Source organism: Bubalus kerabau, chromosome 1, assembly GCF_029407905.1.
Source record: "Bubalus kerabau isolate K-KA32 ecotype Philippines breed swamp buffalo chromosome 1, PCC_UOA_SB_1v2, whole genome shotgun sequence".
Taxonomy (NCBI): domain Eukaryota; kingdom Metazoa; phylum Chordata; class Mammalia; order Artiodactyla; family Bovidae; genus Bubalus; species Bubalus kerabau.
In genome coordinates this window covers 168,153,891-168,166,723 of record NC_073624.1, presented here as the reverse complement: position 1 = coordinate 168,166,723, position 12,833 = coordinate 168,153,891, and the positions used below count along the sequence as shown (strand labels likewise).

Here is a 12,833-nt window from a genome sequence, read left to right as displayed (position 1 = left end):
ATGGGGTAAGGCCACCTGTTCCTGAGAAAGCTTGATATTAACCATGGGCTGGAATTATGGGATTTTTACATGGGAAAATGTGAAAGCTGGGTATTATGAGGGTTGCGTCTCTGGAGATTACATGGGGATGTTAGGAGAACCAGGTTGGAGGAGGAAGGGGAAGAGGAATTAGTGAGTCAAATATTATTCTTCAGAAAACTAGCGCCACTGATTCCACTGTTTAAACAACAACACAAAAGCGTGAGCTGCAGACCTAACCTGCTCCTGAGCGAGGCCCATGTACTGTCACTGGCCGTGTGAACTCAGCAGAAGGGACGCAAGGCACCTGACCAGCAGGCCAGCTTATGTTCATAAATACCAGAAACGTGTGTGAGCCCCGTGTCTGACAGTCAGTGGATTTTAGCTCAGGTAAATAAATTCCCACATACAGTAGGAGGTTTATACCATGAAACAATGAGCATTTTATTGCTAGTACATATAATGTCACATTTGATACAATTTTAGTACAAGTGAAAAAATACACTGTGGGTAACATTAAAAAGCTGCGATCACACTTATATGTCATATATATTTCTTTACAAATGGCCAGTAGTTTACGATAATAGAGAAATGTAACCTACTGACATTCATATGGCTCCACTTCAAATATAGGAACTGTTTGACTATAAATATATTTTGAAATACATTTGTCTACTAAAGAAACGTTTAAAAAAATTGTGCACGAAAATATATATAAAAAATGCCTTGCAAAAAGTTACAAATACCACCAGGCCCATCTGTGGATCCCATTTATGCATGGGAATTTCATCTTGCCAACATCTCTGATTGGAACCTGAAACTGTGCTGTGGCTTCAGGAGGAGGGGTTAGTGGTCAGAGGCTCGTTTATTCATCTATTTTTTCACTTCTGATTTTAGAAACCTCAGAATTTGAAGAGCCTCCATGGCCTAAATAGGCTTCAGAGGCAATCACAGAAACCAAATTCCTCAAAGGAAACCCTCAGATTGAAAATTGCATTTGATTCTGCAAAGACTGTCTTTCATGGGAAGGCGGAGACATGATCTCATACCCCCAGCAGAGGGCCAGCCCCATTCTGGAGAAGGCCAGGGAAGGATCTCACAGAAGGCCTGCGGACGAGGGGTGGGCAAAGGGAGGAGGGGGGCCACGGAGCTGGAGCCCATGCGGTCACCCTCCTCCAGCTGGGAGCGTACAGAAATGAGAAGCAGAAGCAAGATGAAAGCATGCTCTGGGAAGCAGGGAGAGGCTGGGAATGATCCAGAGAGGGTCTCTGAGCACAGTCCCCAGTGATGGCAGTTCTGCATGGAGCTCTCCTCTAATCACGGAGCTGGAACGAGGAGGTGTAAGGCAGTGGCCGCTGCGGGGCACCAGCCAGCACCTGGGTTGTCGTTCTAGCAGTGCTTCCCCTGCCGGAGCTGCCCGCAGTCTTCCTCCCAGCCTCAGCGTCTGGAGGAAGAAGGCTTTCTCAGCTCCCTGCTTGGCCATCACCTGACTGTGCTCAGACTCCCCAGGGGAGAAAAGGAGAATCTCCAAAACAAACCAAATACAGAGCTTGAAGTAATTATCAATTTAAAAAAGGATAATGAGTGATGAGGACTGTGATGATCATGAGGTAACTGGCTGGTGGGAAATGCTGATGGGATGATATAATTGCCTAGAAAAACCCCAGTTATAAAACAGCCAACGTGCAGAGTGTGGATGAGCACACGCCGCAGTATTGTACCATGTGCTGTAAACGCAGCTGTCTGCGTGCCAGGCAACGCTCACATCCATCCCCAGGCCGGTGCCCTGCCCCCAGGCACACCCTTCCTCCCCCCCCCCCGTACCTCTGCCCTTTCATCTCATTCGGGTTTAGCTTTCCTCGGGTGGGTCTAGTGGAAAGTCCATTTTGGTTGTTGTGCTTACTTGTTTAAAGCTTTGTCCAGGTATTCCTGAATCCACTTCAATTTCGGGTCAATGCACACTTGCCTGTTGTTGTTCTTCAGCCTTGCCCTGTCAAAACAGAAGAGGCGACAGTATGCAGCTGAGCAGAAGGGGGCACGGCTGTGACCCGGGCCACTGCTCACCTGATACCCAGGTGTGGACCACTGGAGCCTCCCAGCTGGCTCAGGCACAGAAGGAACCCTCGATGTGCTCGGGAGATGATGCTAGCCATGGTGCAGGTTTTACCCCAGAGACACTGGGAAGAGAGGGAAGTCTTTATGGAGTCCAGAGAGAACTCACACATGGAACATTTGAGCTGGCTTTTGAAGGATAAGTAGGAGTGGGCAAGTAAAGGGGGAAAGAAAAGTAAGCGCAAATACCCCACGGGGGTGACACCGCAGAGGACGTGGAGGGACTGGAGAGACAGGACCCTAAAGAAGCCTGCGGCCAGGTGTAGGAGCAAAGAAGCGGGGCTTTAGCTGCAATTTTGTTTGTGATGGGAACTCGTGGGGACTTTGAACCGGAGGGTGGCAGAAGCAGATTTTTATTTTGATGGATCATCTCGACAGCACATGGAAGACAGCCTGGGGGCCTGGAGACCTACAGAGAAGTAAGAGCAGTAGTCTGGGGGTGGGAGAGGTGAGAGTGCAGTAGGGGGAGGGACAGTGTGCGGGGTGGGAGGGATGGGGAAGGGGTGAGGGAGAGGAAGTGTAGGCAGTTTGCCAGAAAATGGTTTCCAGAGAGATTTTACAAGTTCTCTGAGTGTTCATGGTCTCATTTGTTCTCTGAAAGTTTGGTGTGCACCCTATCACCTCCATTCATAGCCTCCCTCCCTAAAGACTCCCGGAGGAGAGCCTGGACTTCTCTCTGGATCCCTCTCCATAAAACCCTGGTACCAGGTAATGTGAAGCAGCCTGAGGACACTACCACCCCGCGGCCACTCAGCACCCGTGAGGACGCCTGGGGCCAGCACGGTGGCTCGCCAACACTCACACGAGTCTTCACACAGCCTGCCTGTTGAGCCAACAAGCTGAGCAGGCCTGTCTCAGAGCAAGGGGGACTGAGGTCCAGTTCTGGGGTCTGCTGTTTTTTAATGTTGTGTTTGTGCACACAGACCTGAGGACTCTGTTTGGCTTCTTCCAGCTCGAGATGCAGTCCCAGGAAGGAAAACCTGCAGAGTCTCCACTGCAAAGTGGCCCATCCTCACTGAATTCAATATCTGATTAAATACTTCTCAAATGACAGAGTATTATATTACAAGCAAAGAAAAAAATTCATCTCCTAGTGCCCAAAAACATAGTGTAAATGACAAACACATTCAAGACAGCAAAGGCTAGGAAAAAAGGACAAAGAAAAATCAAACCTAAAACCAGTTGCTGTCGGGTGGAACATCGTCAGGTAGCTTTTCTTCCACCTGTTGCGTCCCCCACCAAGCTCACTGCAAGTGAGCACGCGGACATGGGGGCACTGGAGGTCTGAGCAATGGACAACCACGTGCGGCTTTCTTTCTGCACCCGGCCCAGCCTCCCGCACTGCAGGAGAGATCTTTGTCTTCTGCATATGTGGCTCCGGGGCGTCTCGTTTCCCACGTGAAGGAAATCAAATGTTAGCAGCTGCCATCAACACCAGCAAAACAAAAACCCTGTGTGTTGGGTTTCAGAAAACGCAGTTAAGTGAGCTGGTGATTTTGAGTTTCACCAAACAGTTGAATGACGCTTCAGCTGCATTTTGGTCTTATGATTTTGTGCTGTGTGATAAAGGATTAAATGAGGGCACTAGCAAGGGGCTGGTTAATTTACTATACTTCCGCAGAAAGAAACTTTGGTGAAGTTCATGTTCCTCCAGTCTAAGGGGCACATCTGAACGTGCTCCCATCTCTTACACGAAAGGGAGGAAGCTTGGAAAGAGGAGGCAAGGACCTGTGGGAGCACAGCACCCAGGCTTAGGGCACCAGGGCTAAGAGCAGCTTTTGAAACTCCTTCCTGGTGGTAATATCAGCTACCGCTAATCAGGCCGGGTTCGAGGCTGGACACTCGGCATGTGTCACTTCTCTAGCTTTAACGCGTCTGCGGGTTAGGTGTCGCTATGCCTATTTCTGGAGGACGACGCTGAGACTTACACGATCTGAAGGGAGCAGTTTGGAGTGTTGAGGATTTTGAGGTGCTTGACGTTGGCTTTGGCGACATGGCTCTCAAAGAACCGGCAAGGGCATCTGTAGCTCAGGCTGACCGGTTTTGCTGGAAAGGGAAATGAAAACAAGGCAGCTTGTTATTTTCCTGCTGGGCCTTGGGGATACAAGCGTGACTGAGTCTGCAGCTGAGGGATCAGGTGGTGGTTTGCTAGGGAGTCACGGGTGCCCCGTGGCAGAGACCTTCACCTTGGGCCACACAGGGAGCTCTGAGTGGGCTTGGGCTCAGCTTCGACAAGGCAAGAAGCCAGAAGGACCTGAGGAGGCTAGACCCTAGGAGGGTAGGGAAGCTAACATAAGAAGCCTCCTGCTCCTGAGTCTCAAGATAAAGGGCATGAATTACAGGAGAGGACTGTTTCAGTCCAAGGCACTGAGGTTCCCAGTTATTCTTTGCAAAATCAACTCTTCCAGGGCCTCCTGAGAAAGACTTCCCCATTCAGGGAAAAGCAAGAAGAAGGAGGCTCCAGGCTTGCTCCCTCCTCCTCCCCCAGAGAAGCCACTGCAGAGTCCCTGGGAATGCTGCCCTCCCCCACCTGCAGTCTTCTGTCCCCTCACATTTACCTTAAGCTCAGGCAAACCACAAAAGAATTCCCTACTGGCTTCCTCCCTGGGAAGCCCCAGAGGGCAGGCGAGGGCCCACCTTCTCCCTGCACTTGCAGGCCTGCAGCACGAGGATGCCCAGCCTCCTGGGTTGTATTCCATCTTTGTTTGCCAATCCACCAATTTGCAAAATGCCATAATTGACACTCATTAGTGTAAATTAGCGAAGGGCTCCTGCAGAACCCACAGTTCACCCTGTAAGTCTAGAATTGCCAGCCCCAGGGCAGGGGTGGGGGGTGGAGTGGGTGTGGTGGCGGGTAGGGTTGGGAGGAGTGGATCCTAGGATTTGTGTGTGTGTGTCTGTGTGCGCATTTTCTGCAGATTTTATCCAAGCCCTACTTAATACCCCAAATTATTTGAATTTGTGGATCCTTTCATCAGGGATTAAATGTATGTCTGAAAATATTTAGTCCAGAGATTTTTTTTTTTAAGTTTGCCTGTTTACAGAACTCCCAGAAGCCTCCTGGTGGTTCTGAATTTCCATGCTTTGGGGCAAGAGAGCTGGGGAAGCTTATGAGCAAGGGACTTTTTTTTTTCTTCTTCTTCTAAAGGCTGAATTTAGCTGAGAGAGGCCATGGCCACCAAGTCAAGGGGTAAGCAGACCACCTGGCCCCTCCCAAGATCAAACTCGACTCCCTGAAAACCAGAAAGAAGAAGCCTGGTTTCCAGGTGCTCAGTGGCTGTGGCGAGCCCAGAGCAGCCTTCAGCTTTACAGCTAGGCTGCCTCCAGAAAGGCACTGCCGGGCCGGGCTTTTAGCAACTGCACCGGGTCCCTGCAGAAGTCTGCAGGGCTCTGTAACCAGAGCACCTGGGAAAGTGGCCTAGAGCTGGGGGCTGGGCTGCCTGAGTAAAGGAAGAGTCAAAGTCCCCCTACTGAGTGTCCTGGGACCAGGTCCCAACTGAGCAGAACCAGACTGTGGGTCCCAGGGGTGAGGCAGCATTGGTCCCAATCCCAGAGCATCAAGCTGGAAGGTGCACAGCGTGACAGCTGCTGGGGCGATGCTGTGGGTGGTGGGAGCTGCTCCTCGCCCCCGTCCCCCAGATGCGGCTTGGACTCCATTAACCAAGCAGTGAGATCAGGCCAGAAATCAGAGCCCATTCTGAGCTCAAAACACAAGCTTTCTCTTTTTCTCCTCTCCCCTCTCCACCCCCCCTGGGATTATCCATTTCCTTCAAAGGCAATTTTTCATTCTTGCTCCCAGGACCCAGTTGCCTGCCTATCAAGTGGAGAATTTCAACAGGTTTTTTAAAGTGACAGAGCCCCAAGTGTTCTTACCAAGAGAGCTGGGTGCTGTGTCCACCTGGTGACCGACCGTCCTGCCAGCTTTTCACCAATATTACTAACTTTTCCAACTGTTTTGCATATGTACAGGCAAGAGGCCTGACTGCCCCAGATATTACCCAGGAGTGGGGTGAACTTGGCTTCTGGTGAAGTTGGCATCTGGTGAACTGGGCTCTGCTCCACAGCAGTCCTTCCACACTAATGTAGACAGGAGCTCCTGAGTTAGCCCCTCCAACCAGGCCTGGGAATGGGACCCAGGGCATCCAGGGACCCAGAAGCCCAGAGCATCCAGGGACCCAGCTTTGTGGTTGAGGTCAAGCAATGGAAGGAGGGTAGAAGCCAGAGCCAGAGCCTGAACATGGGGACTCAGCGTGAACACCCCCTCTTGGTGGTCACAAAGTGCCTCCTGACCTACGCATGCAAGGAGAGCATGACCATCCTGATCTGGCCACTCAACTGCCAAGAGGCAACTCAGATGGGCAAGCAACCAGCACTTCCCAGAGCTAGGAGGAGCCTGTGAACGAGGCCCCCACTCCTTCTGCGTTCCCCAGGGTCAGCTGAGCCCAGGACTCCAAGACCTGGGTCCCTGCATTCCAGTCATTTCTGCAGTTCCCCAGGGGAGGTGGCAGCCAGAGGAAGCACCATTTCCTCCTCCAACAGCTGGACGGTAACACTCCACTTTCGCCAAACCACTCACTTGTTAACAGCCTCAAACCAGAGCGCTCCCCATGACCTGGGGCCAGGACTGTGTCAAGAAAAGGCTAGGCTACTTTTTCACCTTACAGAAAAAAAACAACAACAATCTAAATTCCCTTTGGGGGCAGTCCCACTGTAGCTTTGACCAGCAACTTGCTACACTTATAAGGAACACTTCCCAGGTGGTCAGTCACCAGCAATGGAGAATGCAGCCTGCGGTCTTCTGTGGGAACCCAGCTGACTGCTCCAGGGTCTGAGCCCCCAAACTGACCTCAGCTGCAGGGAGATCTCAGTGTTCTTCAACCCTCTCTGCAGGATTGGTTAGAAACTTCGCAGCCAAGAACTCTCAGCAGGGCCTGACCAGGCTGACTTGGTTTTGTTTTGTGTGTTCAGAGGCAATGGTTTATTTTGGTTTGCAGCAGCGGTGTCCTGTAACAGGACAGTGAGTTTTCTCTTAAGCCTCAAAAGGAAAAAACGCTCTCTCCCTCTCACAGTGAAATGGGACACCACCTTTCCCCGTGGCCTAAGGCGTTGGCGATTGAATTTTGCAGCCGCGCTCAGCTGGCTTCGAGGTAGAGAGCTCAGTCGGCTGGTGACAAAGGCGCCTGTCTGCAGGTGTGCTTGGGGGACTGGGTAGGAGCATGCATGACCCGGATGGCGCCTGGGTCTCTCTTGGGTGACCCCAGGAAGAGGTAGGGAAGGCACTGGCTGGGTGCGCGTCCAGCTTCGCCGCGTGGCTGCGGACCGCACAACGGGTACGGAAGCGCAGCCAGGCGTTTGGCTCAAACCCGACAGCTGCTCGGAACGAGACGCCCGCGGAGCCCCACTTAGGTGGGTGCAGAAAGAGGGTAGGCCTCGCGTAAATGGGACGCCTCGTGGCTGACAGGATCGCATCGCCACGACAAACAAGTCGCGGTGCCAGACAGGCTTTGCAAAGCGCTCTCTCCAACACGAACCGCAGATCGCATGTCCGGTGCGATGCGCTGCGGGGCCTCGGAGCCCACCAGCCTCTGGAAACTTAGCTGCGCTCGGAAGGCACTAATCTGGGAGATGGGTGGTCAAGGGCCAGGGACCCGCGGCTCCCGGTTCAGCTCCACACCTCGGCGCCCTGGCTAGCCGACTCCGAAAGCGCCCCGGGCGCGCTCGCACCCAACTATCCTGCGCGACCAAGCTCTGCAGCCCGCCCGAGGTCGGCGGCTGCTCCCGGGTCCCGGAACCCAAGCCCTGTCGCGGAGTGCGAAGCCTCGGAGCGGGGTCGCTTGGGGGGCGGGGGACTTCGAACACCGTACGCCGAGGGAGTGCGCCCCGCGAAGTGGGCTGCCTCAACCTCCGGGGTGCAAAGCGGCGCGGGTTGCGCTGGCTCGGGACAGCTCGGGCTGGGGCAGAAGAGCCGGGGCCCCTCGCCGAGCCCGGCGCCCGGCGCCTGCCCACGCCCCGGTCGCACTCACCGTCGCTGAGGCACAGCGCAGTCAGCACGAGGGCCAGCACGACGAAGACCTTGGCATCCATGGCACTAGCCGGCGGCGGGCGGACGGAGGCCGGGCGCGGAGGGGATGCGGCGGCGGAGAGTGAAAGTGCGGCCGCAGGAGGCGCGCGCCCGGCACTTTAGAGGCGAGAGCGGGGCGGGGCGGGCGCGCGGCGAGGGGCGGGCCTGGAGCTGAATCCGGGCTGCGGCCGGGGGCTTGGACCGGAGTCCCCTCCCAGCCGGCCGCTCCCCCTGTCCCCTCCCTTCCCACCCCTGCCCCAGCGCTGGATGCTCCCGGGACTGCGATGAGCTCCAGTTTTTGACCTCTCAGTTGCCCTGGGTCCTGCTTTGGAAATCCGACCTGCACCGAGGAAGCCAGTGCCCAGGGAGCGCTGGAGACAGGGCTGGTAACTGTTCCCATTATGCAGATGGAGAGACTGAGTCCCAGAGGCTAGAACTGAATGAGAACCAAGGGAAAACAAACAGGTCGGTCCTAGAGGTAAGGGCCAGCTAGGCCAGTGGCGGCCTGAGTAGGCTAATAGCGTCCTATTTGGGGAGTGTAGGACCTGAAAGTGACCACGGGCCTCGGCTTGCTGCACTGCGGCCGGGTAAACTGGAACCAAGGGAACCAAACTGGTCTTTGCATCAGAGCTTCTCTTATTCCAAGCCAAAGCTATCACTTATGTATTAGCCAAGTCTCAGTTTACTCAAGTATGAAGTTGAAGCTTTCTAATAGAATAATGTGCCGTCAAAAGGAAATAATGCCAGTTCGCCCCAGAGGCTTTTAGTAACCATGCATTTATTCAGCCCTTTGCACCTGCTCTTCAACTGAGAAATGGGTTAGTTCCCACCCTGCGAAGGGGAACTATGGGAATTGACTTGAGACCACCGCGAAGTGTTCAGCATTCAGTCTGACAGATAGTCAGTACTCAAGAAATGTAAGCTAGAAATAACTGTTCACACTTCAGTATTTTCTCCTTCTTCCCATCGGATGTTCTTACCACCCGAAACAATGAGAGAACTCTCCTCTCCTCCCCACACCCAGGACGGTGCTCCTGGAGTTGGTCTTTTTGGTTTAGAAACTATACCAATAGGGTCGTCCCTCGGCGGTGTTCAGCCCTCCCAGCAGGCTGCTGCGCCCCAACCTGGACACATGAGAAGGTCCCGAAGTGGACAGGGGTGCAAGCAGGCGGTCTGGAAGGCGCGGGGGTGAGAAAAGTGCCCTTTTGATCCTCTCTAGTGATCACAACCTCCCCGGCCACCTCCGTCTGTTCTTTCCCTCGTAATCTGACAGTGGAGTGGATTCTTTCCCGGCGTCCCTCCAAGGGGCGCTTGCTAGGTGGGGACAAGTCTCTGGAGTCCCGAATCTCTGGCCTTGGGGGAGTGGGCGGGGCCTGCCGACTCTGGATTCAATTGCTCAAACTGGGGGCCAAGGGAAGGGGAAATCAGCAAGAAACAGCGAGAGCTCCAGGATTCCAGTCGTGGGGATGGGTGTCTTTTGTTTTTCCAAACTACTGTCGCGCCCAATTTGATGCCTTGTGAATCCGTGTTCATTCATTCATTCATTCACTCCCGGCCGAGCTCACTTCTGGGTACTGGGCGTTGAGCCGGGACTCTCACTGACTTGGTCTGTGCCCTTAAAGAATTACCAATCCAATGGATAATACAGTCCTCGGACAACCCCGGGCCGGCCATCGCCTCCTCTCGGGAAAGCTGGAGCGGGTAATCTCAAGTTCCCGAGCCCTAGCCGACTGCGAACCAGCTAGAGCGCAGCGGCCGAGCTCGGGCGCCCTCTGGTGACGACGTCTCTCATTTCCCCTTCTACCCCTCCCCCATGCCCCTGGGGTCCGAGTGGACCAAGTCTGGGGCCAGCCCCAGATCCCTGAGCAGACTGGTAAAGCTACAAGGTTCAGTCTTACTCGGGCGGCGGGGACTTAGGGGCACATCGTGGAACCTACAGCCTGGCGAGAGATGCGCGGGTGGCGTTTTACCTGCAAGACCGGCCAAAGCCAATGTAAAAATCTCTTGCTTGTTTCCTTTTTGTCACAAAATCGATAGCTGCTCCCAGAGTTTTAGGGAGTCACTGGGAGGGATCCGCGTGGACTGGTGGGAAACAAGGGCCTTCTGCTTCCCGCTATCCCAGAACAGACATCATTGTGGACAGACATCATTGACCCTTCACTTCCTCTATTAATTCATTACAGTTCTTCCTGAGCACCTGTTATGTTCCAGACACGAATAAGTGTTTGAAATATGTTAGTAAAGGAGGCACAAACAAACGAAACAACCAAACCCCTGTCCTCCTGGGTTTACACCCTGGGAGGTGGGGAAAGAAAATGGGCACCACAGGTAAGTAACTAAGCGCATTGTCAAGTGATAGAAAATCATTGAGTGAAAAAGTGAACCAGAAGGAAGGGGAGTGAGTTAGACTTTTAAATAGGGAAGCCAAGGATCTGTAAAATGTCCACAGTTTATAAGTTGGCAAGCTATTTACATTTAAAACTCTGTGCAAGTCAACACTCTGGGGACCAGGGACATCAGACTGTCTACCCTTTTAACCTGGGCTCTGTGCTCTGTCCCAGGGAAGCCTCCCAAATTCAAGGCAGCAGGGCACACCACCCTTTCTCTGTCCTTTACTTGTGACTCGATCTCTGCATAAAAGGCTCGACCTTCTTTCTCTGCCGAGAAACTCGGTTTCCTATCAGGGCCCAAAGCAATGCCACCTTCCCTGTGAGACCTCATGCACACTCAGCACTCAGAGCTGCAGCTCCTCAAGGGCACCTCAGTCAAGAGGAGTTCAAGGTCAGAAGGAGGCAGGGGTCTGGCTGTTAACAGACAGATATATTTCCAAGGCTATGGGCTCTGGACCCCTGGTGGGTGTAGAACCTCCCTGTGGCTCTCTGCCCAGCCTGGGCTGTTCATACCTTCAGAATTCAGTGGCGGGGTTTTTGGAGGAGGACTGAGCACAGGGTTGAAGGTTGGCACCCAATCAGTGTTTCCCAGTGTGAAACCATCAAGGTGACTTTAGGTGGTACTCGGAAAACTTTGTTTTAAAAACCATGGATTTATGTGTTTATTTTTTAGAGTGATAAGAAAAAAGTATAACTAGCACCTTAAAACAGGCATTTCAGATATTGCTCAAGACATTTCATTTTAAAATATATGATTTAAGTTTTAAAAAATAGATTTAAACTAACAAAGCAGTCAATGGTATAGGTGGTTGGGGAAAGAGCAAAACATCAGTGATACAAAAAGGTCTGAAGTTTGAAAATAAACAAAGAACATTTTAAAATTACTTGATACTCCCACCCTTTTTAAGAACAAACTGTTTGGTCTTAAAGTGGTAAAACCAAATCATACAAGGGAGATATGGTGTCTTCACTCTTGCCATCCAGACAAGCCCAGAAGGTGCTCACCCAGGAGTGCTCACTCGGGTTGGCAATCTATGAGATTCCAAACTCTGGCCCTGGAGACCCACAGGCCTCCCGCTTCAGCCATGAGTCTCCCTTCACACATCTCTGAGTGTGGGCCTGAGGGGCTCAGCCAGGGACGACTGCATGTGGTACACCCCCCCGCCCCCCGCTCTCCCATCGTTGACATCTAGCATTGGGGTTCACCAGGGTGTGTCCCACTCTGCGAACCAGCAGCCAAGGAAGAACGACAAAGCTTCAGAGCCTGCTGTCATCTGTGAAATGGGTATATAGCCCTCCCGTTGGCTTTGGGATTGGCTAGGTGTGAAAGAAAGCACTTGGCACAGAGAAGGCCCTCAGAAGATATTTACACAGGACTTCAGTTTGCTTTCTCTGAATCTGTCACATTTGGTTCTTACAAAGACGACACCTGCAGAAGAAACCCTAATTCCTCAGTTCTGTAGACAGGAGGCTAAAGTTAAGAGCAGTTCAAGGCCTTGGCCAACCTGGCAGAGCTGAACGAAGACAAAGGCACAACTCTCTGGACCCATAATCTCTGGGTTCTGAAACATCAGTGTATGTGGGGATGGAGGTCACTTTCATGACAGGTGTCTAGGGAAATCTCTTGTAGCCCTATACCCAAAGCCCACACTCAGAATCTGTCAGGCTGACTCTATCTTCCTTGATGGGATCCTAAATTGGCCTCAGGAGCCAGTTGCAGGAGCCCCAGTCCATCCCAGAGGGAAGGACCCAGGGAGGCTGAGCAGGGCTCCTGTATGGGGGGCTCGTTCAGTGCTGGGTCCTGGCAGGCTTTGGGATCCACATGGAAGCAGGGCTCACCCTACGTGAAGGCGCACCTCCTGCAAGAGATCTCCTGTGGAAGGCCCTGGACCCAAAGACTCTGCCTCGATGAACACTCCTAAAGCAGGGGTGGTATTTTCTGGGACATCTTCATGCCCGCAGCCCACACACACCAACACAACTCTGCCTGCACTCATTGCCCAAATCAGTGGAGTCGAGTGCAGATTTGCTCTGCTGATCCTAATGCTTCCCCTCGTCTTCCTGTGTCCAGGGGTAGCCTCTGGGCAGACAGGGCTCAGCATCTGGAGCTCCATGAAGTTTCTGGGACTGGAGTATACCCCAACCTTCACATAAATCCCTGGATGATAGGAAGAGTGAGCCCCAGGGGATAAACAGTGCTTGCACAGGAGTTCCTCAACCTCACGTCTCCCTCTGAGGCAGGTCCAATGTTA

General features: G+C 52.9%; 1 protein-coding gene across 5 annotated transcripts in view; it reads right to left on the bottom strand.

Annotated features, from left to right (window-relative positions):
• CXCL12 (C-X-C motif chemokine ligand 12) overlaps positions 1–8,290 on the bottom strand; it is a 28,900-nt gene extending 20,610 nt beyond the window's left edge. For 3 of the 5 annotated variants that reach the window (XM_055538962.1, XM_055538961.1, XM_055538965.1), the window contains exons 1-3: positions 8,154–8,290; positions 4,059–4,176; positions 1,922–2,008 (exon numbers count right to left, since the gene is read on the bottom strand). In XM_055538962.1, the coding sequence (XP_055394937.1) occupies positions 1,922–2,008; positions 4,059–4,176; positions 8,154–8,214 (266 nt within the window). In that variant the 5' untranslated portion in view covers positions 8,215–8,290. Of the gene's footprint in view, positions 1–103; positions 1,463–1,485; positions 1,544–1,921; positions 2,009–4,058; positions 4,177–8,153 lie in introns of those variants that run through there. The other 2 variants (XM_055538966.1, XM_055538964.1) reach the window with 2 other exon arrangements.
• Between the last annotated feature and the right edge of the window lie 4,543 nt (positions 8,291–12,833).